Source organism: Xyrauchen texanus, chromosome 10 (genome assembly GCF_025860055.1).
Source record: "Xyrauchen texanus isolate HMW12.3.18 chromosome 10, RBS_HiC_50CHRs, whole genome shotgun sequence".
Lineage (NCBI taxonomy): Eukaryota > Metazoa > Chordata > Actinopteri > Cypriniformes > Catostomidae > Xyrauchen > Xyrauchen texanus.
In genome coordinates, this window is record NC_068285.1 from 38,089,037 (window position 1) to 38,116,402 (window position 27,366).

Here is a 27,366-nt window from a genome sequence, read left to right on the forward strand (position 1 = left end):
AAAAAGTCATTAGTATTTGTAATTCGTTACTTTACACCACTGCTGATTATCTAATTTGTGATGACATTGTTTTATTAAATTAGAGAAATGCTAACTAAAAGCTTTTACACTAGTGCTCTAAGATTTTCTGACACCACTCCACCTGAGCTTTGATCAGGCTGGTTGATATGCAGTTGGTCACCTAACCCTGATTGTACTTGGATAGAAACATGTGTTTAAGCCATGATTTCATGTTGCACATGTCTGATCATTCAGGTCACCATGCTTCCTCTCCTCATTAAAGACTGACTGATGTACTGTTGTGGAGTTGGCTGTTAAATCATCTCCTTGTGTTTCTGTAATTACCTCTCAAAAAGAAAGAAAGCGGGTGCGATTGCATTTATGAGCTATACCTAGGAGGAGGTTCAGGGAGATTTAGAAAGACAAATGATGTGCCATACCTCACCTTGAGATGAGAGACATGTCCAGCATGTTAATATACCTTGTTAAAATTGAAATCTACAATGTCATGCTGGAATGCGGAGTTCTATCAGTGCTGTGTGAGTACACCACAGGTATCCTCATAGAGAAACAGATACAGTTTGCCTCTAATCTACATATGTGGATTGCTTAATATGTAATTACTGGAAGCTGTTTAAGAGGTCTAGTAGACTGCTGTAATAAGCAAACCGAAGGTTAATCAGTGTAGTGGGGTTACTTAGCAAGGTTAAGGTTCATATCTTATCTGGGTGGGTGTTTAAGTCAGGATCATTCTTTAAGCATTTGTTTGAGTGTGCATGAAGATTACCGTCAAACAACACCCATCACTCATTTGCAAAATCTGCAACTCATGCATATGCTTTAATTTATCAGTGAGCAACAACCTGTAAACAACTTATTTAAAGTGAGTTTATTCAGAAAATTGTGCTTGTTCCAGACTTGTTCTGGACTTTCCACCACAATTAAACTCAGTGACACATCTCAGTGTTGACTGCAGCAAACCACAGTGGAAGTTTGTTTTCATCTATCCTCTACATTCATTATATACACTTTTGCCCTAAATACACATGCTAATTAAATAAAGAACCAAAATGAACAAGACAGAACAGTATTAACAAAGGTAGATTCTGAAAAATAAATAAATAAATAAATAAGAATTTCTCTAGGAAAGAAAAAATACAAATGAGATATCTTTAATATGTATTTTTCTGTGACCGATTATCAATCTCGCATGTGTCTTCTCCTGAGCTGCAAAAGAGATCTCAGCAATACTACAAACTCCACTTCGCTGTTACATAAAGTCAAGGAGCATAAGGTAAATGTATTTGAAGTGCTGAGCAGGACCCCCATATTTTAAGCTTCTGTGAGCAATGGGGCTAATTACTTGTAATTACTAATTTGTTTAGATCTTAATAAATTAAGGTGTAAAGTTTATGGAGTCACAGAGAATAGAGATTCACTACTGATTCACATGCTTAACAAACATGAAGAGACACCTACTATTAAATAGCTATTTACCTGTATTCTTCTAAAAAAATATGCATGTAGTCTTAAATGTTGGCTTATTTCCATATCGTGAAGCCCAATTTAGATACAATCAATGGGCCAAGACCGTCTCAGAGGACTGCCAATAATAAGTCACTGATTCTTGAGATAAGGGACAAAACATGTTTAAAATCATGCAAAATAAATAAAGAATTTATATATTTTTATTTTTTTCATTAATTTGAAATTTATATAATTGTAGACAAAGGTCTCAGCTAATGAACAATATAAGAGAACAGGTTTTTATGAAAAACGTCATGGTTACTTTTGTAACCTCCGTTCCCTGATGGAGGGAATGAGACGTTGTGTTAATGTAGTGACACTAGGGGTCGCTCTTGAGAGCCCCAAACACCTCCCATTCTTTGAGAAAAGGCCAATGAAAATTGGCTGGTGGAATTTGCATGCCACTCCCCCGGACATACGGGTATAAAAGGAGCTGGAATGCCCATTCCATTCAGGTTTTGTGCTGGGGAGCCAAGACTAGGTTCGGCCATTTCAGGGGCTAGTACAGTGTTGTGGCAAGAGTGACACAACGTCTCGTTCCCTCCATCAGGATGTTCCCCTTCTGTCACTCACTCGACATTGTATCGATGTAGTGACACTAAGGGTCCCTATAGAAAAACGCCACAACAGCTGAACCGTGTTACGTGAACTGCTGATGCAGGTGCAAGCAAGCTGCTGTGTGCGTAATACCAGATCCCCATATCCCTGGGGGGGAGCGATGTAATTAGCATGGGAGCAGGCCGCACCAGCCATTGCCTTTTCTCTATATATTTTTCTCTCCAGAGAGTAATCGATTCGGCTGGGGCCAGTTAACGCTATTGTACTCATCGGGGACAGTGTTCTTTTCCTTTCCTATACTTTGGGAAAAGACCCCACAGAAGCCACACCCTGCCCAGAGGGGAGGTTAACATGTGGCAATATATCATGTGGGCTGTAGAGTTGCATATGGAAGAGGCACGGTGGTAGGTCCTGCCGTGAAGGGGAGGAGCTCTACAAACACAGTGGCCGGGGCAGAAAGGGCTCTGCCCAAGGGAGACATGGGTTCGCTGACAGGGAGACCATACTACGAAAAATACATCACAGGGGGTTACCGGAGTAATCGGCACCTATAGAGAACCTATCCCAGTACAGGGCATATTAGTACCCATAGTGTGTCTGCCTGCGAACTCCGCAGAATTCACAAGACACAGGGCTAGGGAGGAAGGATATCCAGGGTCCACGACTTTGTAAATTAGTTTGAGTGTAAAAGCGCACGTTTTAGCCTCAGGGGAGGAGAATGGCGCCATATGCAAACAATACACCCGGCCAGCTGTTCCATATTACCAAACTCTACCTGTTCGTACCTGACAAAACATAGGATGAAACTGGCTCAACCTGGAGATTGTAAAATCTTGCAAAGGTGTTGGGTGTAGTTCAGTCCGCTGCTCTGCAGATGTCTGCTAGAGAGGTGCCATTGGACAGAGCCCACGAGGATGCCACACTCCTTGTAGATTGTGCTCGTATTCCCAAAGGCGGCGAACAAAAGAGAAAAGGGAACAAAGGATTTACGTCTCGCTCCCTGGGTCGCCATCTCAGGGGCGCTTAGGAACCTTCCGGTTCCTCGTGCCGGCCCGTGAGACGGGGGTGTCAGCTCCCTGTGGAGGGCTCTATGTCTAGGGCTGAGAACTGGGCTCTGGTTGAGGCGGAGCTGTCTGTGCTTTCGCCATTGCAGGGGAACGCCCTTGGTGAGCAGACAGGGTGCGGGACATTGAGCCGCGCCGGGTTAAAATGTGCTGGATGGCCTCTGTCTGCTTATTTACTGGCGAGAACTGCTGGGCGAAGTCCTCAACGGTGTTGCCGAAAAGTCGGTGTCCAGCGGCACTGTAGGCTTTGGTCACCAGTGATGACGTAGTCCTACAAGCTCTGGAGGGGAGCGCCGGTCGATCCTTCATTTTGCGGGCACACGTGCATCGCAACTGCCTTATCCACCTGAGGGACCTCTGTGTACCTGTGGACTGCCCCGCCATCGAGGGTAGTGAGAGCGTACAAACCTGGAAGTCTGTTTCGGGCAGCGAATGGTGCCCTCCACGACCTCATCAGTTCGTTGTGCACCTCCAGAAAGAAAGGGACTGGGTGCGTGGCCGTGAGCACCGCCACGAGCGCTCAGGGGAGGGTGGAGGGTTCCATTCTAACCCGATGCTTGCGGCGGCCTGGGCAACCATGGTGGTCAGATCTGCATCAGCCTCAGACTGTGAGACCCGAAGGTGGCAGCCCAGTCGGGTGATCGGCATCCGACATCGCCAGTAAACTCTCTGATGCAGCAATCGAAAACTCATCCTGCTCACAGGCCCCGAAAGAGACATCATGCTGGTCGTGAGTGGACGGGAGCAAACGAGCAAGTCTCCCACTCTGTTTTTTAAAACTCTACTTAAAACTCATCTATTTTCTTTAGCTTTTAACCTTCCTTGAAAGATGAGTGCATCTTAATGTTTGCTTTTTTGGTTTGTATTCTTTTGACTGTACAGAATTTTGGTCAACCTTGGTTGTTTTTAAATGTGCTATATAAATAAATATTGATTGATTGATTCTTTGATACTAGATCAGTTCGTGTGAAGTGTGTTTGAGGGGGATGTTTCTGATCTGCGTGTGTGTAATTCAGTGCACTGTGGTGTCCTTGGGACTTGTGGCTGTGCAACAAGATAATTTACTATGTCTACATACACACAATAAGTCTAGCCATTGTTTGATCCCTCCTAATTTACATGTATGAAATTATAATCAAAGCATATTTATTACACATACTGTTGGCTCTGTCCCCAATTCTTCTGTCTGGAAGGTCAGAGATGACTCATGTACATGCTAATATCTGGATGAGCGGAGGTCACATTGATTAAAAGCTCACAAACGGTTATGGAGGAAAGTACACACAACATACTGCTTTTCACCAGATTAAAGCTAACGAGATAACATTATGCAAAAAACGTTGAGCCAGCTCAAAATTATATGTTAAATGAATAGTTCAGCCAAAAGATGTATAAAAAAATAAATCAGTCAGAATTGAATCACCCTCATGAAATTCCAAACCCATATGACTTGTTTTGTTATGTAGAGCACACAAGGAGATCATTTAATGAAAATGCCCACCTTACCTAATTACTTTGGTGCCAAAACCAGGGAGGGAGGTGGGATGCGCTGTCGCAGATTCCTCGCCGCTGCCGTTCACCAAAAGAGCAGCCACGGCCATCTGCCTGGGGACGGAGGGGATGCTGACGGCTGCCAAGAGCCGGAGGAACCACTGTCATCTGCCGAAGAAGGGGAGGAACAGTTACATCTGCAGGGGCAGGAGGACACACTGCTGTCCACCGGGGGAGAAGCGAGCTGGCATCCGTCAGAGGAGAAGTTGAGGAACGGGCGACACTACGTACAGGAGCCCGCAAGCAAGTTTTCTCTCTCTCTCCTCTCTCTCTCTGTCTGTCCCTCTGCCTCGTTCTTTCCCTCTCCCATTTCCCTCCACTTGTCTCTCCCGGGCTCCAAAAGAGGTGGAGAAGACCTGTTGGCAGGATGGGAGGGGACATCACCTATCAGACATTTTTGCATCAGCTCCAATTTGTTTGCTTTCCCTTGTGGCACGACCGGAAGTGTGTTGCATCCGCAATGTGGGAGACCTTGGTTTAGATCCTGCGTAAAAACAAGGAAGTAATCATGTCTGCAAAATCAGTAACAAAGCCGATTCGAAGGTTACATTACATTTTTACTTCACTGGTGGTTAGGTTTAGGTTTGGGGGTTAAAGTTTATAAGATATGCATTCCTCTTAACTGTATTACAGCCAGTACAGCTAAAAACAACTCACTTGTGGTGCCCCACTGTGGAAATGTTATCTGTAAAATGGAGCTCACACGTGCCCATACACCCAAAACACTTACAGCTTTGGCCACTGGGGCCAGTGTTTTGCATTTTGGTAAGCACAGACCTGCCACTCAGATATGAGCTGTTGCGACTCTTCCATGTTCCCCAACAGCCGTCAGACCAACACCTAGAGTTTCAAGAACTGTAATGGTTCTTTGCATTCATGCTTTTCAGCAACTGAATCTTTGTTTTAAGCAGTTAGGTCTATAGGGATGACCTGCCCTGTTTATTTGACTGTTTGTCCTTGTGGCAGGGTGGAGGGCGGGGCCGGGTCGTGATCCTACACACCCGGTCCCGTATTAGGCTAATTATGCCTCCGTGAGGGATAAAGGTCGACTGCAAGGGATCGTGCGGGAGAGAGAGATCGTTACGGACATGTCCGTCATGTGTGTGTTTGTGTCTTCTTTTAAGTTTATCATTAAACTATTATTTATATCGTCAAGCCGGTTCTCGCCTCCTCCTTTCCATTGATCCCTTTATACTGGTGCCGGAAACCCGGGAAGGAGGAGGGATACGCCGTAGTAGAGTTCTCGTCACTACCGTCCACCCCAACGGAGCAGCCGCGGCCGCAAGGGGAGAAGGGGCTCCTAACTGACCGCCTGGAGCGGTCAGGGCCGCTGCCAGGGGCGCAGGAGTCACCTACCGGCCGCTGAAACGCAGCGGGGTTTAAGACCGCCGACCGCGAGCAGGGAGGGGCTCATTGGCGACCGCCTGGAGTGGGAGAAGCGCTGCCAGGGGCGAGGGAGACCCCTTCTGTTCCCCGAGAATGCGGCGGGGCGTTCCGTCCGCCAGAGGCTGGAGGACTGCCTCTGATCTGCCCAGAGAGGCGTGGCTGTCGTCCGATAGAGGGTGGAGGAGTGGCCGAGGAACAAGCTGCGGCGTATCGGAGAACCTGCAAGTTTTTTTTTTTTCATCTCTCTCTCCTCTCTCTCTCACTGTTGGTCTGCGTTGGCCTTTTCCCTGTTTTACATTTTACAGTGTTTTTTGGGGGGGTACTACACTGTTACTGGAAGTACCCCCCCCCATTTTAATTATTTCTGTTTCCCTCCCCTTGTCCCCTCCCTCATCCAGGTAGATGGGGATGACCTGCCGGCAGACTAGACTTAACGCACGCCCTCCCCCAGGGAAAGAGTGTACGTCAGGCCGGGGGCTCCGCAGCCTGAGAGAACGAGGGAGGAATGTGGCAGGGCGGAGGGCGGGGCCGGGTCGTGATCCTACACACCGGGTATTAGGCTAATTATGCCTCCGTGAGGGATAAAGGTCGACTGCAGGGGATCGTGCGGGAGAGAGAGATCGTTACGGACATGTCCGTCATGTGTGTGTTTGTGTCTTCTTTTAAGTTTATTATATATTATTTATATCGTCAAGCCGGTTCTCGCCTCCTCCTTTCCATTGATCCCTTTACAGTCCTGTTTTGTTATTGTAAGTGAGGTTAGTTGAATTGTATTTTATTTATTTTTCTTTCAGGTTATTTATTTTCTCCTTTTCTTTCTAGGTTGATTTATTATTTTGGGCCAAGGGTCACCCTGAAGCCCAAATACCTGAAAATATTTACTTCCAATGAAAAACAATATTGGATCTATGATCACTGTTTTTTTGATCTGACAGTTGTGCAGGGAATACATCTCCCTTTACTTGTAACAATCTGGATAACTTGATACTTGTTTTTGAATGTCATCATCTATCCTATTATTATTGGCTACGTCACTATCAGTATAGCTTATTTGATTTGTTCTAATGTATTAAAATATTTTGGCATTGCATTTTATGTTTTTAAATGCCTGATAAATATCATGGAAAAGAAACATTGCAATAAATACTGATTGTTTTTGCAAGCTATGGTAGTGTGCCAGATTTTTTCTTAGAAAAAAACTTAAACTTACCATTTTTATTTCTGAAATGCAAACTGGATGGCACTTTTTGAAAACAATGTAACAATGCAATGTAACAAGGTCATGTTTAAAATGTTTGTCATTAAAAAATTAGTAGCGTTTCAAATATTATTAAAACCATGACTGGCAGTATATAGTTTATAATGTGCAGTAGCATTCTATTCTAAACATAGCCTTTTATTAGTCTAAGTGATGTTCACTAATGAATGGTAGGTGACAGACTAATGCTAGTATCTTTAGCACTCATGCATTACAACCTGATTTCTTATTTTAATTTAAAATGAGCAAATCTCTGAACATGAGTTTGAGCCCACAAGAATGGTAATGTTGTATAGTAAATCAACATCCTGGAGCTAATTTGAAAATGACTTGATCTTGTAAAACTGATCTGCAGCAATTACAAACAGAATCAAATAATTTTCAGATAACATATATAATGTCTTTGAATAAGAGTGATTCATGGGCCAATTCAGGCACTGTTAAGAGGTGTTACACATGGTCTTACTGAGTACCTCTCAGATCAGAAGCAGGACATGTGAAAGGGTCCCAAGGTAGATCTTACCCAAGGGACATGGTTTACCAACAGGGAAACCTTTTGCGGAAAATGCGTCACATGGGGTTATCAACGGGATAACCAGCGCATGTGGAGCACCTACCTCAGTAAAGGGCCTAGTTGACGCAAGTACTGGGCTGGCGGTGAGCTTCTCCGAAGACTCACCAGCCAGAGGCCTTAGGGGGAAGAATGTCCAGGGTTAACACTTTTTTGTGAACACAACTGGGAAAGGAGTGCACGTCTTAACCTCAAGGGAGGGGAAAGGCATTATGCGCAAGTGGTACACCCAGCCAACTGTCCCAAACTTACCTGTTTGTGTCACCTAATAACACACATGATGAATCTGGCTCAACCCTGAGGTTGTAAAACCTTGCAAAGGTGTTAGTTGTTGCCCAGCTAACTGCTCTACAGATGTCGCCGTTGGTCAAAGCCCAAGAGGCTGTTACGCCCCTGGTTGAATGGGCACGCAGCCCAGCAGGGGGTGGCACATGCTAGGCATGATATGCCATAGCGTTGGGCACATAGCCAGGTCGGGGTCTCAAGATCACGTGAGAGTAATCCGGGCCAAACTGCAGGCATGATTCACTGACAGAGAATGCCTGCAGGTCCCCTACCCTCTTGATGGAGGTGAGCCCGTCAGGAGGGCAGACTTCAAAGAGTGTGCCTTTAACTCAGCTGACACTAGGGGCTCAAAAGGACTACGGGGAGGTCCCACGAGGCAACAAGGCACAGCCAGGGGGGTTTAACCTCCTTGCGCCTCTCAGGAACCTGAGGATCAATTGTGCTTCCCAAATACTTACCGTCTACTGCATCATAATGTGCCAATACAGCGGCCACATACACCATCAAGGTGGAGGGGGACAGCCACCCCTCCTACCTCTCCTGCAGGAAGGAAAGCACTGATCTGACTGTGGATCTCTGGGGGACTTTGTGTCAGGAAGAACACCACTTAGCAAACAGATGTCACTTCTGGTCATACGGGCGCCTTGTTGACGGGGCCCTGGCCTGAGTGATCGTGTCTACCACCGCAGGCCATTTAAGTTTTCCGCATCCCGTCCAAGGGCCAAGGGTTGAAAAGACGGCAGCAGGCCTGCGGGATGAGCATGCGGTATGTGCTGTTGCGCCATGCCCATCTCGCAACTCAGACACAAAGCCAGTGCTGAAGCAGTCTCATATGCATCAACCCGAGTGGCGTGACCGCCGCTGAGGATGCTATATGCCCCAGGAGCCTCTGAAAAGATTTCAGTGGGGCCGACGTGTTTTGCCTGAATGTCCGGAGGGCGAGATCGGTCGCTGAGCGCAGCTCCTGCATAAATCCCGTGTCAGGACTACCCTCATGCAGCTCTTTAAGTGCCTTGGCCTGGTACCCCTGCAGGAGTGCCATGGCATGCAGGGTGGAGATGGCATGTCCAGCAGCATCGACAAGCTGTGAGGGTTCGGGGGGGAGCGGAGGGTTCCCATTCATCCATGATGATGTCCCATTCAGACATGATGAGCCAGCCCTCCGATGCAGTAATCGATAGCTCATCCTCTTCATGAGCTCTGAATGGAGCCACGAACCCGCCGTGAGACGAGCCCGCGGTTTCATCCCAGAACTCGGGCGGGGCGTATGACCGTACTGGGGAATGGGAGGTCCGTGGGAGGTTTCCCAACATTGCCCCCAATGCTAACCTATTCGCTTCATACCCGTAGGTAGAAGGACCTCTTACGAAGGAAAGCCGTGACCGCAACATAGCCATGGTCATAATCTCGCAATGAGGACATGAACCATCCACGAACCCAGTCTCCGCATGGGAAGCACCCAGACAGCGATCGTGGCCATCAGAAACTGAGCGATAACGACCTCAACCAGGAATAACACGCAAGCGAAAAGGTAAATTGAGAGTTGTCTCCCCTGCCCCCTCCTCCTCAGACTCCAAGCTCACGTGGGTTGCCAGGTTTAGGACAACAGGAATGAATAAAATGACAATGGCAAGCGATGAGCCTTACACTGTAAGTTGATCAGCTAATGTATACGTTTGCCATGTTTTTATTGTTTGCAAATTATAAACCAGCTCATGTGTATTTTTTTTTTAACTCTGTCAATGTTAGATAGATGTATTGCTGGCTTCCATGGCTGCAGCGCACTGTGTTTGCCTACTAACTTGTTTCAAATCTGACAACCTGGGGTGTCACACAGGCCAAAACACAAACAGAAATTCCGGCCCAGAATGGACATTTCAAGGTAGAATATACTGGCTTTAGCATTGCTTTCATAGAAGCCAGTATTTTAACTTACAGCATGGTTCCTAAATCTCTTATAACATATTATGATAATTTTATGCTTTAGTACACTAAATATATTACATATTACACCTTTCACATTGACCAATCTAATTCCCTAATTAATCCCGCACTGACACCTCCCCCCAATAAATATGCCACACATAATGATAGACACCAATAAGAGGGGGGTATTTAGAGAGGCAACAGTCCTCTGCGCCACAAAATATTTAATTTGTATTTTATTCTATTTCCACGTCATAGTTAATGTGGCTCTCTGTCTGCGAATGGTGTAACTAGATTGCCTGTGCGTCATATGTTTAATTTAATTTAATTATTATTATTATTTTAATTGTATTTCTGTGTTATAGTTAATGGATGGTGAATTATGGTGAGAGCCACATGAATCCCTTCTGACTTGCTCTTCACCTGGGTCTACGATCAGCACAAAGCTTTGCTGTACATTCAGGGCTTTCATATATTCTATGTGCAGAGTGATGATCTGGCTTAATAAAGTGCTGACTCCTGATGACTAAAAACAGCATGAATAATCACAAAAACGTATTTGGATGAGTGAGAAGACACTGATTTCATAGAAAGCAGTTCTTCTTTAGGAACATTTGGTGACATTTCAAAACAAGACAGTGGACAGTCATTTGTAATTTCTGGAGGTAATTTTTCTTGCAATAAATAAATACCTAAATTCAGCAAAATGTTGCACAGACCATTTTTTGCAGCTGAAACCATATCTCTCTCTAACAGAGGTGAAAAATAAAAAATCGCAAAAGCTAGTATTTGGTGCATATGCAATTTAATTACATTTTCAAATATAATTAGAATGTTTATGGAGTTCTTTCCCTCGATAATATTCATGCTTCATGCACTGTTTGCAGACTCTGCATGTACTCGGAGGCTGTGTGCTAAATTGGTCCAATTAGGTTAACAATTATTATGCACCTTTCAAAGAGAGGCCTAAAGACAACTCACATAACTCTTCAGAATACAACAGCATGATCACACATAAATGAGTGATGTCTTAATATAGGGCAATAAGTCCATGTCAGTGCTTAAACAGAAAGAAAAATTAAATCTATTTAAGAATATTGCTACTAATTGTAAATAACTGGACAATTACTTGAATATAAAAGAGCTGAATGTGGAAAAAAAGAGAGATAAAATATGGCAAATAAGGCATCAGGGCTGATTGTGCTGATTTGCATTCTGTACAGTATGTACCATGACATCTCTGATGGAATATTTGCATATGTCTGTTGACACAGATAATTATTTTGGCAAGGTTTTTTAGATCCCATTCAAATATATCGGCCAACACAAACTTACAATAAATACATTCTAAATGGACAAAATCTAAAACATTTACACATAAGCACTGAAATGAAGGTATCACTATATAGCCTGAAATTAATATAGGCTCTTGATAACGTTTTGCTTTTAATTCAGTGTCACAGTAACACATTTCTAAACAGCTTTTCTAAAGCAAGACATGTTTTGACTTTGCCAACCCTAATCAAGCATCTGTTTTCCCCAATCAATTGAAAACTCATTTTATCCAGTAGTATTCTGGTGATTTTCTCCTTTGTGAGTATAGTAGATTTATAATGAAGAGGAGCAACTATCATAACAAACAGGAAAATACATGTACATTTATCCCCACTTCAACTCAGTTGTGACATCATTTTGGGCTGTTGGTTGTTTTTGTGTCTTTGTTTCCTGGATTGTCTCAGACTTTATTTTTTGGCTTGCAACTCAAGATAGGTCACTTAAGAGCATACACAGTCAAAGACGAGTTTTGATTTCACATAACTTATTAATAGATGTGAAGTAACTCTTTCCGTTCATTCACATTTAATGACATCCTGTGGTAGCTGATCCTGAATAATTACACTGATATTGGCCGAGTTCATAATTTCTTTATCCACCTGTTGTACTGATTGTGTAGAAGCCCAAATAAAAGCTTTTACTTTATTATGAGCTACAGTATTTTCTTTTTGGAATGCTAGACAGGTCAAATAAAAAACATTCACTCAATCAAAATACAATCTTTGTCATTATAACTCGTAACTGGAAAAGTTGTGTCACAAAATAACAAGAATATTTTATCCACTTTGACGTTATCCAATAACCTTAATGGCTTTTTCCACTTGTTTGTGAGACAACACCAACTCAAGTTACTGTCATGGAAAGTGAAACAGACCTGTAGTCTTGCTCAACAGGAAACCTATCCTTAGTTTTTTGTGTGCAACACCAAATAAAGCCTGAGAAAGAGAGGTTAAATGTTTTATCTAGCAAAATAACAATACCTATTTCTACCAACAGAGGGCTGCTATTGCTCCTCAACAACGTCACAATTTGTATTTATTAATTTTTTAATTAAACTATTCATATGTCAGTTTAAATTGCCATATAATGATGTAAAATAATGGTAATGCTGGGACATCATTTAGTTTAAATGGTGGAATGAATATTACATTTGGCATTGCAGTTTCTAGGCATGATCATGATTTCAAACTAAATTACATTTCTATCGGGAAGACACGCAGGCTTGAGTGAAGTTTAAGATGCCATTTATTTGAGAAATGTAAAACAGAAAGTAATGTCTCTTTCTTTGGCTTAGGCCCCATCCAGCGGTCTGAGGGAGTTGTACCCAGAACCGTCATGTCCGGAGATAGGAGGCAGGGGCGAGGAGCCTACCCCCGTGCTGGACAGGGCTCAACTGGTGGTGGTGGGGTGGTGGAGGTTGCCGTGTTAGCACACTGAAATAGCAATGTGATAGATTGTGAGCAGACTTATAAAGCAATGGCTTACATGCGATTGGCTAGGAATTACCCAGATAATGATGTGATGATGTACGGCTGCTAGTCTTCCCGCTAGAACTACGCTGCGCTTCCATTTCCTAGTACTTGGTGAATGCACCGAGGCCCATTGTACAAAAGAGCATCAGTTTGTTCACACCCTAATCCTAACCATACGGAGCCTGCAAGGTGGAGTAGCCTAGAGCTAGATGGCGCTAGGAAGTATAATCGAGCTTGAAATCATGATCGCCAAGGAAACTGAAGATGTTATAGTGAGGAAGGAGTGATTCCAAAGATTGATTCCAAAGACACTGAATTAACCATTTGAGTCTGACCACCATTAATTTGCATTGTATGGAAATGTTCTTCTAAAAATCTTCATTTGTGTTCTGCTGAAAGAAGAAATTCATACACATCTGGGATGGCATGAGGGTGAGTATATGACGAGAGAATTTTCATTTTTGGGTGAACTATCCCTTTAAAAGTTTATTTTTTTCTGAGGGCTTTCTCATCAAAATGCCAATCAGTGCCAATCTATCTCTTCACAGTAATACACGGAAGAGACAAAATTACATCTTTTACAAAGTAATTCCACTGTAGATAAATTATCATCACAATTCAATTACATCCTAATGATTTTCTTCTGTGGAACACAAAAGGAGATGTTTTGCTTAATGTCTTAGCTGCTATTTCCCATATAATAAAAGTCAGTGGGGACAGACAGTGGCAGGATTATGATTTCTGAAGCCTCAAGCAACCAACCAACCCGGGGCCCCATTTTGAAAAATTTGCAAAAAAAAAAAAAAAGACTATTTATTTTTTCAATTACATTTTTGAATTCTTCTTATCAGTCATAGTAGCTAAGAACATTCATGTGTTTAATAAAATAAAAATCTATTTAAAGATAATGAATGCATGTTTTCCAGTTTTTCCACAATACAGTGATAGAAAACGTCTTGGTTTCTGTCTTAACCTTCGTTCCATGATGGAGGGAACGAGATGTTGTGTTGATGTAGTGACACTAGGGGTCACTACTGGGGACAGATACTGTCAAGTTCCAACAATGATAAAAACACAATAAAAGTATTCATAAAAAGTACTCCATACAACTTATGCAAAAAGTCAGCTGAAACCAGCAATGTGTAACGGACAAAAAAATCACTTTACATTTACATTTAGCAGACGCTTTTATCCAAAGCGACTTACAGTGCACTTATTACAGGGACAATCCCCCCGGAGCAACCTGGAGTTAAGTGCCTTGCTCAAGGACGCAATGGTGATGGCTGTGGGGATCGAACCAGCAACCTTCTGATTAACAGTTGTGTGCATTAGCCCACTATGCCACCACCACACCAGATATATTTAAAATGTTTCTCTGAAAATGTTGCCCTCCACTATGGGACTCAAAACTCATTCATGTGCATATGCATTTAAAAACTGTCATTTAAAGATCTGTCGGTTTGTCATAATTGTTAGCAAAACATTTGTCATTTTTGGGTGAACTTTTCCTTTAAGATTTCAAAGTCTTACCCTAAAGGAAATAATTTGCCAAAATGAACTAGCTCTGTGTTTTTCATTCCACTGTGCTGTAATAAGTACTTTTTGGTTTTTCTTTATAATTTTCACCTATTGAAGTGAGAATGTGTTGATTGAAGAGTGATTGTCATGTAGCTACACTTTACATTGTCACTTAAGTAAGTAAGACACTGCTACTGTGCACAGTGTCTTACATTTGTCTACAGCCATAAAGGGACAAGCATAAAAACAAATTACCCCTTGTTTGATTCATAAATCCTGTGATTTATATGCATAATGGCTGTACACACAGGAACACTGCCATTTTCAACACTCTCTCCACCAATGACAAAGTGTATTGTCTTATCAACTTGAGTGGTATTTCCAGAGTGACTGAAAAAATGGCAGGCTCTGACAGTGGCAGTACCACTCTGGCACAGTCTACAGCATCACTCTGCGTCTAACTCAGCTTGGCACTGTGCCTGTTGCTTTTGCCAACTTTGCTTTAGGTTTAAAACACTATTCAAATAACCTTTTCAACTCAGTTTAAAGCAAGTCTATTTAATGATGCCCTCTCTTACTGTGTCAGCTAAGATTAATAAAAAAATAAAAAATATTCTGTTCAGACCCAGTGTCCATTCCAATAGAGCACCTTACTCTGGTGTTTTTTAATGGTTTTTATTCATTTAGTGCTACACAAATCACAAGGAGTTATTAGACTAGATGATGCAAAGCCATCTCATACTTCATGATGGAAACAAAAACATAATAATGATATTATAAATATATACTAATTTAATGTTTATATATATAAACATTAATACTTTTTTTATCATTTATGGCTGCGTTTACAGTAAAAATATATATGGTCAAATTGTTGTCTCCCTGGAATATAATTTGTTTCTGAATGGGATATTCCTAATCCCCTGTGTGTTTGACTAGGATTTCTGCCCTACTTGCACACATCTCTAAAACATTCAGGCAAACATACAATTACTCGCCCACACATACCAGCACAAGCACTGCTGGGCCTCATGGTGGTGTGGGCGGCTCTGTGCCAGTCCTGTTGCTGTGGTGGGCACACAGAAAGAGACCAGGCTGCTGGTGTATGGATGACTCTCCTGTCTCTCTATAGTAGATGTCTTCCAGGCATGCATATGTGTGTTTGAAACGCAGCTCTCCAGAAAACTTGTATTTATAGCATTACCAGCGTCAGCATCTCCCCTGTTAATTGCTGCCTTTTCTTTATATACATTCTACATGGTCCTGGTTTTACAGTATGTTATGAATAGTTAATTTAATTTTGGTCTTGTTCCCCACAACAAACTAAAGCATGACTTCAAATGACTTTGTCCTTTTGTGTTCCAAAATAAAATCGGAAGAAATAATACAAGATTATTGAACCTTTAATGCCAAAAGAATGCATACTTTTCCACTCCAGTACATTGATGTTCTAAGAGCATTAAATTGTATTCTCAATGTGTGCCTGTTTCTAGGTCAGTGATACAAACATCCATCCAAGCTGAATAAAATACTCATATTCATCTGCCTGGATGAGCAGGTCACATATATTTACTCTTTATTTAAAGGAATATTCCAGGATTCCATAATAATTCAGCTCAAATGCAGCATCTGTTGCATAATGTTGAATACCACAAAAATTAATTTTGCTGTAATTTGCCCCTTAAATATCTGGGTTACAGTTATAATGGAAGTAAATGGGGGCCAATCAGTAAATGTTAAAATAATCACTGTTTCAAAAGTATAGCCACAAGATGTAAACTATATGTGTGTTAAAATTATTTTAGTTTGATAAAATCACTTACTAACCTTTTATGTGTAAAGTTATAGCCAATTTTACAACTCCATAATTAACAGAATAATTCATGCAAGTGATTTATAAAATTATAAGTATTTTAAGAGGAGTAGACCACACACTGGAAATTTTGATTTGTGTCCTGCTGAAAGGTACCTCTTAATTAATCTAAATTCTTCTCTTTCTTCTAAAATTTCAAAAGCAAAAGAATCAAATCTGGTCTGGAATAAAGCTGAATTAATTAGTGCTCTTAAAGTACTACGAGAGTGTAGTTTAGAATCAGGTCAAAATTACTCCCAGAGGCCCAGTGCAGTTAGTTTTAATTAAGCATTTCATTTATTCTGCGTAAATCATTTTATTCAGTTTACGAAGATGTTTTTAAATCATTAGTATTTTTCTTAGTCTAAGTATACAATTATTACTATGACTCACAGTTTAAGGATGGGATTTTGTGTTTAAAAAGGGTGTTATGTTGCCGGGTGGCTAGGGCTGCTCCCTGGTCTTTTGGTCCGACCTGATTACAGTGTTAAATGAGGACCCATGCTCATAGTTGCAGATTGGGTCATGCTCAAGAGACAGACCCTTAAAAAACATTATAGGCAGATGGCATAATTTACACTTTAATTATCTAATCAGAAACCTGAATATAAAGCTTATGAAAAGGTTATAATTTAATGAGCTCTCTCAGTGCATTCATTTGGAATTTTATTAAGCAGATTAAAAGTCATTTTTAGCACAGATACAATAGGAATGACTCCGTATAGGCCTTCAGAAAAAGGCATGAAAGTGCAAATCCTGTATTAATAAAACTAATTTGTCACATTAATTGTTTGTCCCTTCATGTGAATTAAAGTACTTGAAAGGAGTGTCGTTGCATCATGACTTTTAAGGTTTCCTCTTGTTCTTTTTGTTGCAACTTGATGCATTGTTTTTGTGACTTTTGTACAATTAATGTTGTAGCACAATATCTGCATTAATGCTGTAGGATGTTAATAATACATTGAATTAATGACAGAATGCAATACTGCATTGTTACTGAACAGCAGCAAAATAAGAAAACTAATCTTCAAGCTCTAGAAAAGGATTATTTTAATTCTGTTAAGATAGGAACAAGCTTGTTACTGTGATGGTGGTTCAGTGGTATTTAAGCAAGAAAGCTTACCTTTTTTGAGTGTATGCTGCCCTCACCAGTCGAGCATCCATTAGTATGATTTCTTCCTTCATTTCAGCGCAAAAATAGATATTTAGATATTTTGAATCTGAACATGAGCAAAAGGAACAAAATGTCTACATTGCAAAATTATTTTTTACAGATTCACTCAAATGAAGAGTAAGTCCCTTAAAAAAGCGGTTTACAATATTAATAATAAAAATATGATTCCTAACTTTTTTTCATGTATAAAGGCCTACTGTGTAAGTGCCATATTATAAAGACCTCAGTAATGATATTGTCAACACAACTCATATAAAATAATTTACCAAACTTTTATTAAGCCAACTATGATGTATGATGCAACCAGCCAAGAGCAACATCAGTTTTTGGGTAAATTATGTGATGGTTTTCCCCCCTCTAGATCTATTAAATTATTCAAAACATGTTGGCATATGTTGTAGAGAATAATCTTTTATTTCTATGTATTTAAAAACAATTAAGCAAAATGGAACATTGTTTTTGTGTTTTAAATTGTGTTTCAAAATGTAATTGACATTTTATAAAATTTTGACCACTAAATAAAAGTAATGTGGTGTAACCAAGATGCAGGTAGCTAATTTGTTGATTAAGTAAAACCATAAACCAAGAGAGGCAGTGTGAATTAAAAAAACTAATCAAAAATTACCATACATTTTTTTATGAAAAGGCACATTTTGTTCAAGTCATGTGATGTAACCGTGAGAAAACTTCTTGATATGTTTGACAAAAAAATGCATAATATTAGTATAATATATATATACACGCACTATATTGTAGCGCAGAGGAGGGTGGGGCCAGTCTGGAACAACGTCCCCAATCAGCCTGATGGGGGCGCGCGAGGGATAAAATCAGCCGGTTTATGTTTGTGTGTTTTTCGTTCAGTTTATTATTAAAACTATTATTTACATTGTCAAGCCAGTTCTCGCCTCCTCCTTTCCATTGAACTGCTTCACAAATATATATTATACGCACCGGCTACCACGAAATAGGGAGAATTACCCCTGCTTGGACGCTATTTTTCCACTGAGAAAGCTGATCTTCAGAAAGCTGACAGCATATCTGCTTGGGAACAGGTAATCGTACACGCTCTATCTCTCTCTCTTCGTCTCTCTCTCTCTCTTTCTCTCTCTCTCTCTCTCTCTCTCTCTCTCTCGCTCTCTCTCTCATACACACACATCCATCCTTGTTTATCTAATAACTTGTTAGAAACAACACAAGCCCTGATACAATTTATGAAGTGAACTTTTTGAATTACTAATGGAAGCTTGGACGCGTCATTTGGTTTGAACCAGCAACGGCAGATTCTGATCTGTCACATAATAAAGTAGTTCCATGCACAAATGCGTTTTTATGAGCGTACTCAGTTTTTCCTAATTTTTTAAAATGTACTTGTTCATTGAACTGATGTATATAAGCAATATCACACTTGCAATCATGCTATACAGTATGGCCCTATATCAGCACTGCTGTGATTACCTACGGCACTCGACCTGCGGCTGAATCAAAGCAGTGCTGGTGTAGGGCCATATCGCACTCTTGCTATATATTTAATACATTTTTTTAATACATTTTACTTAATGGTTATACCACATGACATATTTAAAGTCATTAAACTCTCTCTCTCTCTCTCTCTCTCTCTCTCTTTTGTGAAGAAAATGCTATAAATGTTTTTCAATAATGTATGAAACCAAAATAATCTTCACAAATAACACAAATAACCTTCTACAAACTTGACGTGTGTTTTGTTTCCTTTTAAAAAGATTTCCCATTTTTATCACCTTATATGTCATTTTTCATACTTTTTAAATAGGACTCAGTGGGATAGAAGCTCCATGGGCTGTTTCTGAGGGCTGTCAATGACCAGAATTTATGACATTACATTAAAAGCCCCATTTATTTTATCATTTTCCCATCAGCTCAGAGGACTAAAGATCCATTAAGAGGAGAACATGGCATGATTGACAGTTGTCTGGATTTGAAAAGGACTTTAGTGACGAGAAATAGAAGAGTCTCTTAAACTGTCATCGGCCAATTCAGTGTTTTTGGCTTGTCATTGTAATTATATTAAAGGATGTGAAGGCTTCAATAATGAGAAGTTAAGGTGAACATCTTCACAGACCTTGATTTTGCATTTGAATTAATCTGTGAAAGTGCGTTGCGGGCGGGTGAATCGCAGCTTTATTGCTTATGTTACACAGTGGGTTTGTAAACTGACATGAAATCAGGTGTCATCAATGGTTTCAGGGCCAAGGGCCAAACACAGACAAAGATACAGTATGAACATAAATGTTATTGGCCTGAGCATTCAGAGAGCCAAAATATGATTAATAGAATATTTATTTTTTTTATTCTTTTGCTTGGGTCATCAAACCTCCAGAAAAATTGTTATATTATTGTATATATAAATTATACTCTTACAATAAAATGACCATGGTGTCTTTTAAACAAGTGTATTTCTGGTGAAATCACTTGTTTTATATTAAATGAAACATTTAATACGTTTTAATATTTAAACCACTTAAATTGGACATAAAATTATGTTTTCATGGATAACCATTTCAAAATTTGAGTACTCATATCAGAGAACAATTATTCATGTAAGAGTGTGTATTTTACTTCATTTCACCACTAGGTGTCGTAGAAGGTTGATAAATTGTGTCCTTTATCTTGACTCAGACATTCTCTATCAGCAGATGTGCTGAATTGACATCTTCATCCAAATGCTTTTAACAGCTTGAGACAAACTGACAAACTACTGACACTGTTTATTTATACCTTATATACTGTATATATTCTGAACCCAAATAAAAGTATTGAGTTGATTAAACTATACATTAAAGTGAAGGATTTTGAAGGAAGGAAGCAAATGAAGTATATTAAACTTTTTAAACTTCTTGTTTACAGATCCCTACATTGGAAATAAACCTACATAGTAATATATCAGCTAAAGCTACTAACTTTTTAATGTTGGGCTGATTCAAATTTGACTGGAGACAATACACCCTCCATGAGACAGTGTGGGCCCTCATTCACCTGTGCTGCTCTTAGGAGTGTAATCGAAAGTCCTTTCTTTCATCTGTCATAAAACCATTCAACCAACATCACACATGATTAAAAGAGTGCTTTTACATAAATATATATATATATATATATATATATATATATATATGCAATATTTATTAAATTATTTTAAATGTACCTGTGCAGTATCTAAGTGCTGCTATACTAAATTGGTACCTTATTACTGTTTGCTGGTACTTATTACTTAGTACATAATTAGTTTCTCTTATATGTTATTTATATGTATATATGTTTTTTGTCCATGAACTCAATCGTAAATGAATGAAATGTGGCTCTGTAATATGCTGAGTCATTAAAGGGATAGTTCACCAAATGAAAATTATCTCATCATTTACTCATCCTCATGCCATCTTAGATGTGGATGACTTTCTATATTCTGCAAAACACAAACGAATCTTCAATTCTTCTTTTAAAATAATATTGCAGCTCTATAAGTGAATGAAAGTGAAGGAAAATGGAATCTCCAAAAATCATATAAATGCAGCATACAAGTAATCCATAAGACTCCAGTGGTTAAATCCATGGCTTCTGAAGTGATTTGAGGAGAAACAGAACAATATTTAAGTACTTTTTTTTACTATACATGTCCACTTTCTCTACCACATCCCTATTCTTTTGTTTATTGGCCATTAGCATTCTTAATGTGTCTGGTCAAAGGATTTCTGTTAAAAAATAAATAAATTTGGACTTAAATGTTGATCTCTTTCTCACCCACACCTTTTCATATCCCTACTAAATCATAGAATTACCCACTGAAGTCATATGAAATAATTTTATGTTGACTTTCTTATTTTTGCAGATTTAAAGTTCAAGTCACCATTCACTTGCATTAAATGGACCTACAGAGCTGAGATATTCATTTGTGTTCAGCAGAAGAAAGAAAATCATACACATCTGGGCTGGCATGAAGTGAATAAATGATGATAGAATTTTAATTTTTGGGTGAACTGTCTCTTTCATGAAGAAAAAGCCTTTAATTTAGTTTAAACACTTTCTAATCACTTTTTAAGTGACATTCACACAGAAAACCACATCATTTTAAAGTGTTCACATTTTTCCTAATATTAGCCCAAATGTAACAACCTTTCTACTCATAAACAACTATGAGGACCCTGCTAATTGCTGTATCTGGGGTGAGAGCCAACAGTTGCTGAATGGGTGTTCGCTGTCCTTTTCTGGCACCGTTTTGTTTTCTGTTCTGCATAACGCGGCGGCTCATTTAATCTTATCGTGGCCTATTTGGCACCACTCGGTTCTCCCAATGACCATTCCGCCCCTGATCGGCCCCAAAGTGCGTCGGCCCACCGGGAAAATGCCCTGTATGCCAGATTACCAGTCGAGCCTGCCGGTTCACAGCTTCACAATTTTCTTCCACACAGAGTTTATTTATACGTGTACAATTACTAGTGCTATAGACTTAAAAGTGTGCACGTTTATTTCTGTCTAATACATCATGGGTATATAATACATTTTCCTGGCTGCAATGTTGAACCAAATGAACCAACTATTTAACAAAATAAAGTGAACAATCAAGGTAGAAGACAACACGAGAGATTTTCAAAGACACCATCTAAAATTCCGCAGCGATCGGAAATACCATATATGGTAATGCCAGTAATACAAATTCCAGCATATGAATAAATAAATAATTTAATAATAAATAACACATAAATAATAAAAAGTATAATTGTAATCACAATTTTGTAAAATAATTTATTTATTGCTTTGTTATTTTTTGTTGCACTTAGAGACAACATCAAGGCAACAACATTAACATTTAAAAAATAAAAAACGTTTAACAGAACAACATTAAACAAAACTTCAACTCGCATGTTTCTACGGCGACAAAACATTCCATCAAGCCGAAAAGCTCAAATCATCAGTCATTCGCCAGCACTCAACAGAGACACGATTGTCAGGGACCAAAAACAACAGGTTTTAAATTTCGGTTCATTCTGAGCAGAAGCTGTATTTTATCATTCTGATTCAGAAGTTCCACCGTCTCCTTTCAAAAAGATTACCAGTTAGAAAAAAAAAATAATAAATATATATATATATATATATATATATATATATATATATATATATATGTTTCTTTTTTTTAATGACAGTAGCTACTCTGCATTAAGGGGTGGGTGAAACACCAATTATAGGGTTGCCAGATCTCGCAAGAGAAACAAACGACCTGATCTGGAAAAACAAAAAACCCACCTGCCTCTCCGAAATAAGCGAAATTAAGCAATTTTTCCCCCCTGTGTGGTGGATTTATAAGTATAAAATCATAGCAAGCATAGAGTTAATTCAAGTATCAATTTAATTACACATCAGCTTCTCAGTCAAAACCAGGCAGCATCAATCTGTATTAATGTATCATATCTACCAATAATTGAGTGAAGACTTGGAAACAATAATGAAACTAATAATGTTTCCTTGTATCTGGATTAACCATGCATGTATATGTAATAATTATACATAGTTGTTAAAAAGGTCTTCATTCACATAATGTGACAGCCACAACGGGCAGTTGAGAAAAGGCAGATGCTATATACATCCTGGTGCAAATAATGGTATATGCTATTTACACAGTGCAAATAGTTGCATATATTATTTGCACCCCAACCCTGGTGCAAATAGTATCTGATACCCATATTTAAATACTAGCATACAGTATGGGCATCAATGCAGTGTGTTTCTTGTCTTTATTTAAAGTCTCATCGACACACTACATTAAGCTCTACCCATAAACCTAACTTTAACCTTACCTTAGAAAAAAATGAATACAGATAAATGCAATCTACACAAAACAATCATGACCTGGCCCCACCCTCCGCCCTGTCTCATTCCTTCCTCGTTCTCTCAGGCCGGGAAGCCCCCGGAATGACATACATTTTGTAGAGCATCACTAAATTAAAACTTCTTGTCATTTATTTTTAAGGTATTTAAGATATTTTACACTTTTTATGGCCATAAATGATAAAAAGTCCATTTAAGACTTTTTAAGGACCCACAGGTACCCTGATATACGTTGGTTAGGTATGACAAATGATACAGGAAGTGCTGGCCTTATTTTAGAAAATAAACATAAATAGATGTAATTGATGTAACTTCCATTGCCTTTAAGTGCTGCCAAACAGGAGTATCCACTTGGCCCGGCCCAGATCTTCAGTGTATCTTTCACCCATGATTTACCACGATTCAGAGACCAGCGAAGGGTGAGGTCAACTCCTGAGAAAACAGAAATGACACTTATACATGCTTATCTCTCACTGAGTTTATGGAGCACTAATCAGCTGATAAGTTGCAGGGTCGAGAACCACGGAGTTAATATATTCAAGTACAGTAACTAGTTTAGTCCATTACTTTTCACCACAGCCCATCTCTAAAGAAATTCTTATAATATCATCCTCACTGCTATGAGAGTTGGCTGGGTTAGTGAAGTAAAGCACTCCTTCTTTCTGTAAAGCTCCAGCTGCGACCGCAGGGTCCACCAGAGTCTGATCAAACACCAGCTCCCCCATGGGCAGAGACTCGCCTCCATCCAGACTGCGCGCAATCATCCGACAGCGGCAGTGATAGTGGTTCTGGTTCTGGTTGTGTTGTCTAGTTCAACTGACTTAGAGGAAGCAAGCATGCAGATAAAGGTAAACACAATTATATAGTTGTCAGAGCATGTGATAGAGGTTTGGTGATCAGGGCCATCATGTTTGAATGTAGTTTTGTCTCACCAAGGCATGCTATATTAGACAATCGTGTGATTTGATTATGAAAAAATATTGTGTTATAGGAAAAAAAAAAAGCAGAAAGAGATCCATATAATCAGATTTAATCAGGATAACACACAATGTTATAGACTACTGTACTTCAACATCCACACTTACATATTATAGTTTGAAAATGCATTCATTTTCATTAATTGCATTAATTAATGTTTATGCCTCTCATCCTAAATAGAACAGTTTTCCTCCTCTGAAAATCAAGACATTTGAAAACACTCTTAATACCCGCGTACTTGCGTAGGAAAACTATGTCATTAGATAGATCTGTGTTAAAACCTGCTTAGGCTGCAACATCATGATGTGCTGTAGGCGATTTGGTGACTAATTATGGGTCTCATTTGCTGATTACAATAAGACACACACCTGTAAAGATTGTAAAAATAGTGTGGTATCTGTTTGTGGCAGCAAGCTTGTATTTAATTATTCATTGTGGCAGGGTGGAGGGCAGGGCCGGGTCGTGATCCTACACACCCGGTCCTGTATTAGGATAATTATGCCTCCGTGAGGGATAAAGGTCGACTGCAGAGGATCGTGCGGGAGAGAGAGATTGTTTACGGACATGCCCGTCATGTGTGTGTTTATGTTGTCTTTTAAGTTTATCATTAAACTATTATTTATATTGAAAAGCCGGTTCTCGCCTCCTCCTTTCCATTGATCACTTTACATTCATGATATTCCAACTCTGGACAATCTGAAGCAAATGACAATAACAGTGGCTGTGGTATATGAACGTACAATCACATACTGTAAGAAAAAACAAAAAAAGAAAAGAAAATCAGGTTAAAGTAGCCTAAAAAGATAAAATCTTAATTGCATTGTTCACACATAAATGACAACTCTGTCATCATTTACTCAACATCATTTTGCTCCAAATTATTGTTTCCTTTCCTCCATGGAGCACAAAAGGGGATGTTGAACAGAATGTGGGTCTGAAAGCCAATTTGTTAAGTCGGTTGTTATCACACAATAAACCCGACATGGGTTTATTTTGCACAATGACTTTGTACAATATCCTGCTTATTTCAAGGCTACTAACCAAATAAAGAAATACATGGACATAAAATATTGATTTGCATTGAAATTATGTAATTTGAGAAGAAATAAATTGCTGAACAACTGAAATTGTGACTAAGGCTGTCAGTCCCTAACATTCTGCCTAACAATTTCCATTTATGTTCCAAGAAAATCATACAGGTTTGGAACAACATCAGGTTAGGCAAATAATTACATAATTTCCATTTTTGTGTGAACTATTCTTTAATTGGTTTAATCCATGTAAAATATTTTTTGAATATGACTAAATAAACCTGACTATATTAGCCTACACCAACAAGAGTCAATTCAGCTGTTATAGGTTCAGTTCTGGTAGAAATAGCGCATGAGGATAACAGCTGCACATATTCACCATAATGACCCCAGTATAGTAGTAATGATTTTATTTGACATTAATTTTTTGAACATACACCATGGCAATGCATTGGAATATCATGTAAATATCATTGTTTATGGTATTTGGGAACCATTCAGTATGATGGTATAAATCAAAGTACAAATGGCACCTGCAGATATGCACTGTGCGTACAATGAGTGCTCTGACTGTGATCAGAAACATTTTCCCTGAGAATATTTCAGCTCTCATGACGTGTTCTCTGTATTTCTGTCGGCTGTTTAGAATCGAATCTAACAATGCATGACTGGCAAATGGATCATTCTTTTGAGCCGGTGCGTTTAGTGAATTGGCCAAGAATGTTTGTGAAATAGTCTTCATCGATTCTCGATTCTCGATACAGTATCACTGATTTCTCATGCACTGAATAACATGGAACAATCTCTCACTCAATAAAAATGTACCTGGATACTAGAAAACAGAACAAACAGAGAGCTGGATGAAGTGGATATTATCTGCAATCAATTGAAACAAAAGGCTATTGTTTTGCGAGGTACCTTTGAGAAACTACAACTAGTGCTGTGTCATGCAAACAAGTCACTCAGATGAAATGTATAAATACTTCACTCAAAGGCTTTGGTGCTGTTTTTGCAAAAAACAAAAATGTGTGTAGTTAGAATCTGAACATGTATAGTGAGAGTGAACGGTGCATTATTGGTCATGAAGCTCTAGTTTCTCTCTGGACAGTTCTACTTTGAGACGTATGTGTGTGAAGAGGCAAAACTAATCTCCTCTAATCCTCTAATTGAGTCAGTTCAGTCACAGCTGCATCAGCCAGACTACTGAGTCACACACACACACACACACACACACACACACACACACACACACACACACACACACACACACACACACACACACACACACACACACACACACTTTTAAAGGAAGAGGGCATGCACTTTAGAATGTAGAATGCAGTCATCTGTATCTCTCTGTCTATAGTCACTATTTTGCATGCACTCTCTCATCTGCTTTCACCCACAATCCCCCCTGCACATTCTTATTCTCCCTTTCAGTTGCTTTAGTCCCTATTCACTCTCACAGTCTGCCTGATTCACTTTTACCCTCACTTGACCTGTCAAAACATTACTTTCTTCTGCCTCCTGCTCCAGTGACAACATTTTTCTTGCTCATATTGTAAAGGAATATAGCAAGTACTGGGCCACAGTGCCTGACTATCAGTTAAATCCCAGCAGTGTCACGGTATTTAATCCTATGTCTCTTCCTTGTCTCGTGCCTTGTTCTTAGTGTGTGTTGTGTGGGTGCGTGAATGTGTGGGCGTGTTGTTTGTACCATGATTAGCGCTCTGCCGCAATCACTCCTCTCACCAGCTGTTACTCATTCCCATTCCCTTTAAATTCTCACCACTCTCTCATCTCCTTGTCAGATCGTTGTTTGTGATGTCGGTGTTGTTAAGCTCTTCAGAGTTCCAGTCCAGTTCTCTCGTTGTCCCTGTTTACGTGTCCTGTTTGCTGTTACCGGATTCGCCGTGTCTGTTCAACACTTCTCTTCACTCTTCTCACCACGATCATCTGACCATTGGAGACTCTGCGCCACTAGACCATCACCCCGGACTTTTCCCCTATCTTCTCAATTTGACTGT

The 27,366-nt window shown here is 39.7% G+C and overlaps 1 protein-coding gene across 1 annotated transcript in view; it reads right to left on the bottom strand.

Annotated features, from left to right (window-relative positions):
• Positions 1–24,108, bottom strand: part of LOC127650115 (sialidase-1-like) — a 34,560-nt gene extending 10,452 nt beyond the window's left edge. The window contains exons 1-3 of the mRNA XM_052135309.1: positions 23,947–24,108; positions 23,643–23,762; positions 7,962–8,034 (exon numbers count right to left, since the gene is read on the bottom strand). Coding sequence (XP_051991269.1) covers positions 7,962–8,034; positions 23,643–23,762; positions 23,947–24,094 — 341 coding nt within the window. The 5' untranslated portion in view covers positions 24,095–24,108. The remainder of the gene's footprint in view (positions 1–7,961; positions 8,035–23,642; positions 23,763–23,946) is intronic.
• Between the last annotated feature and the right edge of the window lie 3,258 nt (positions 24,109–27,366).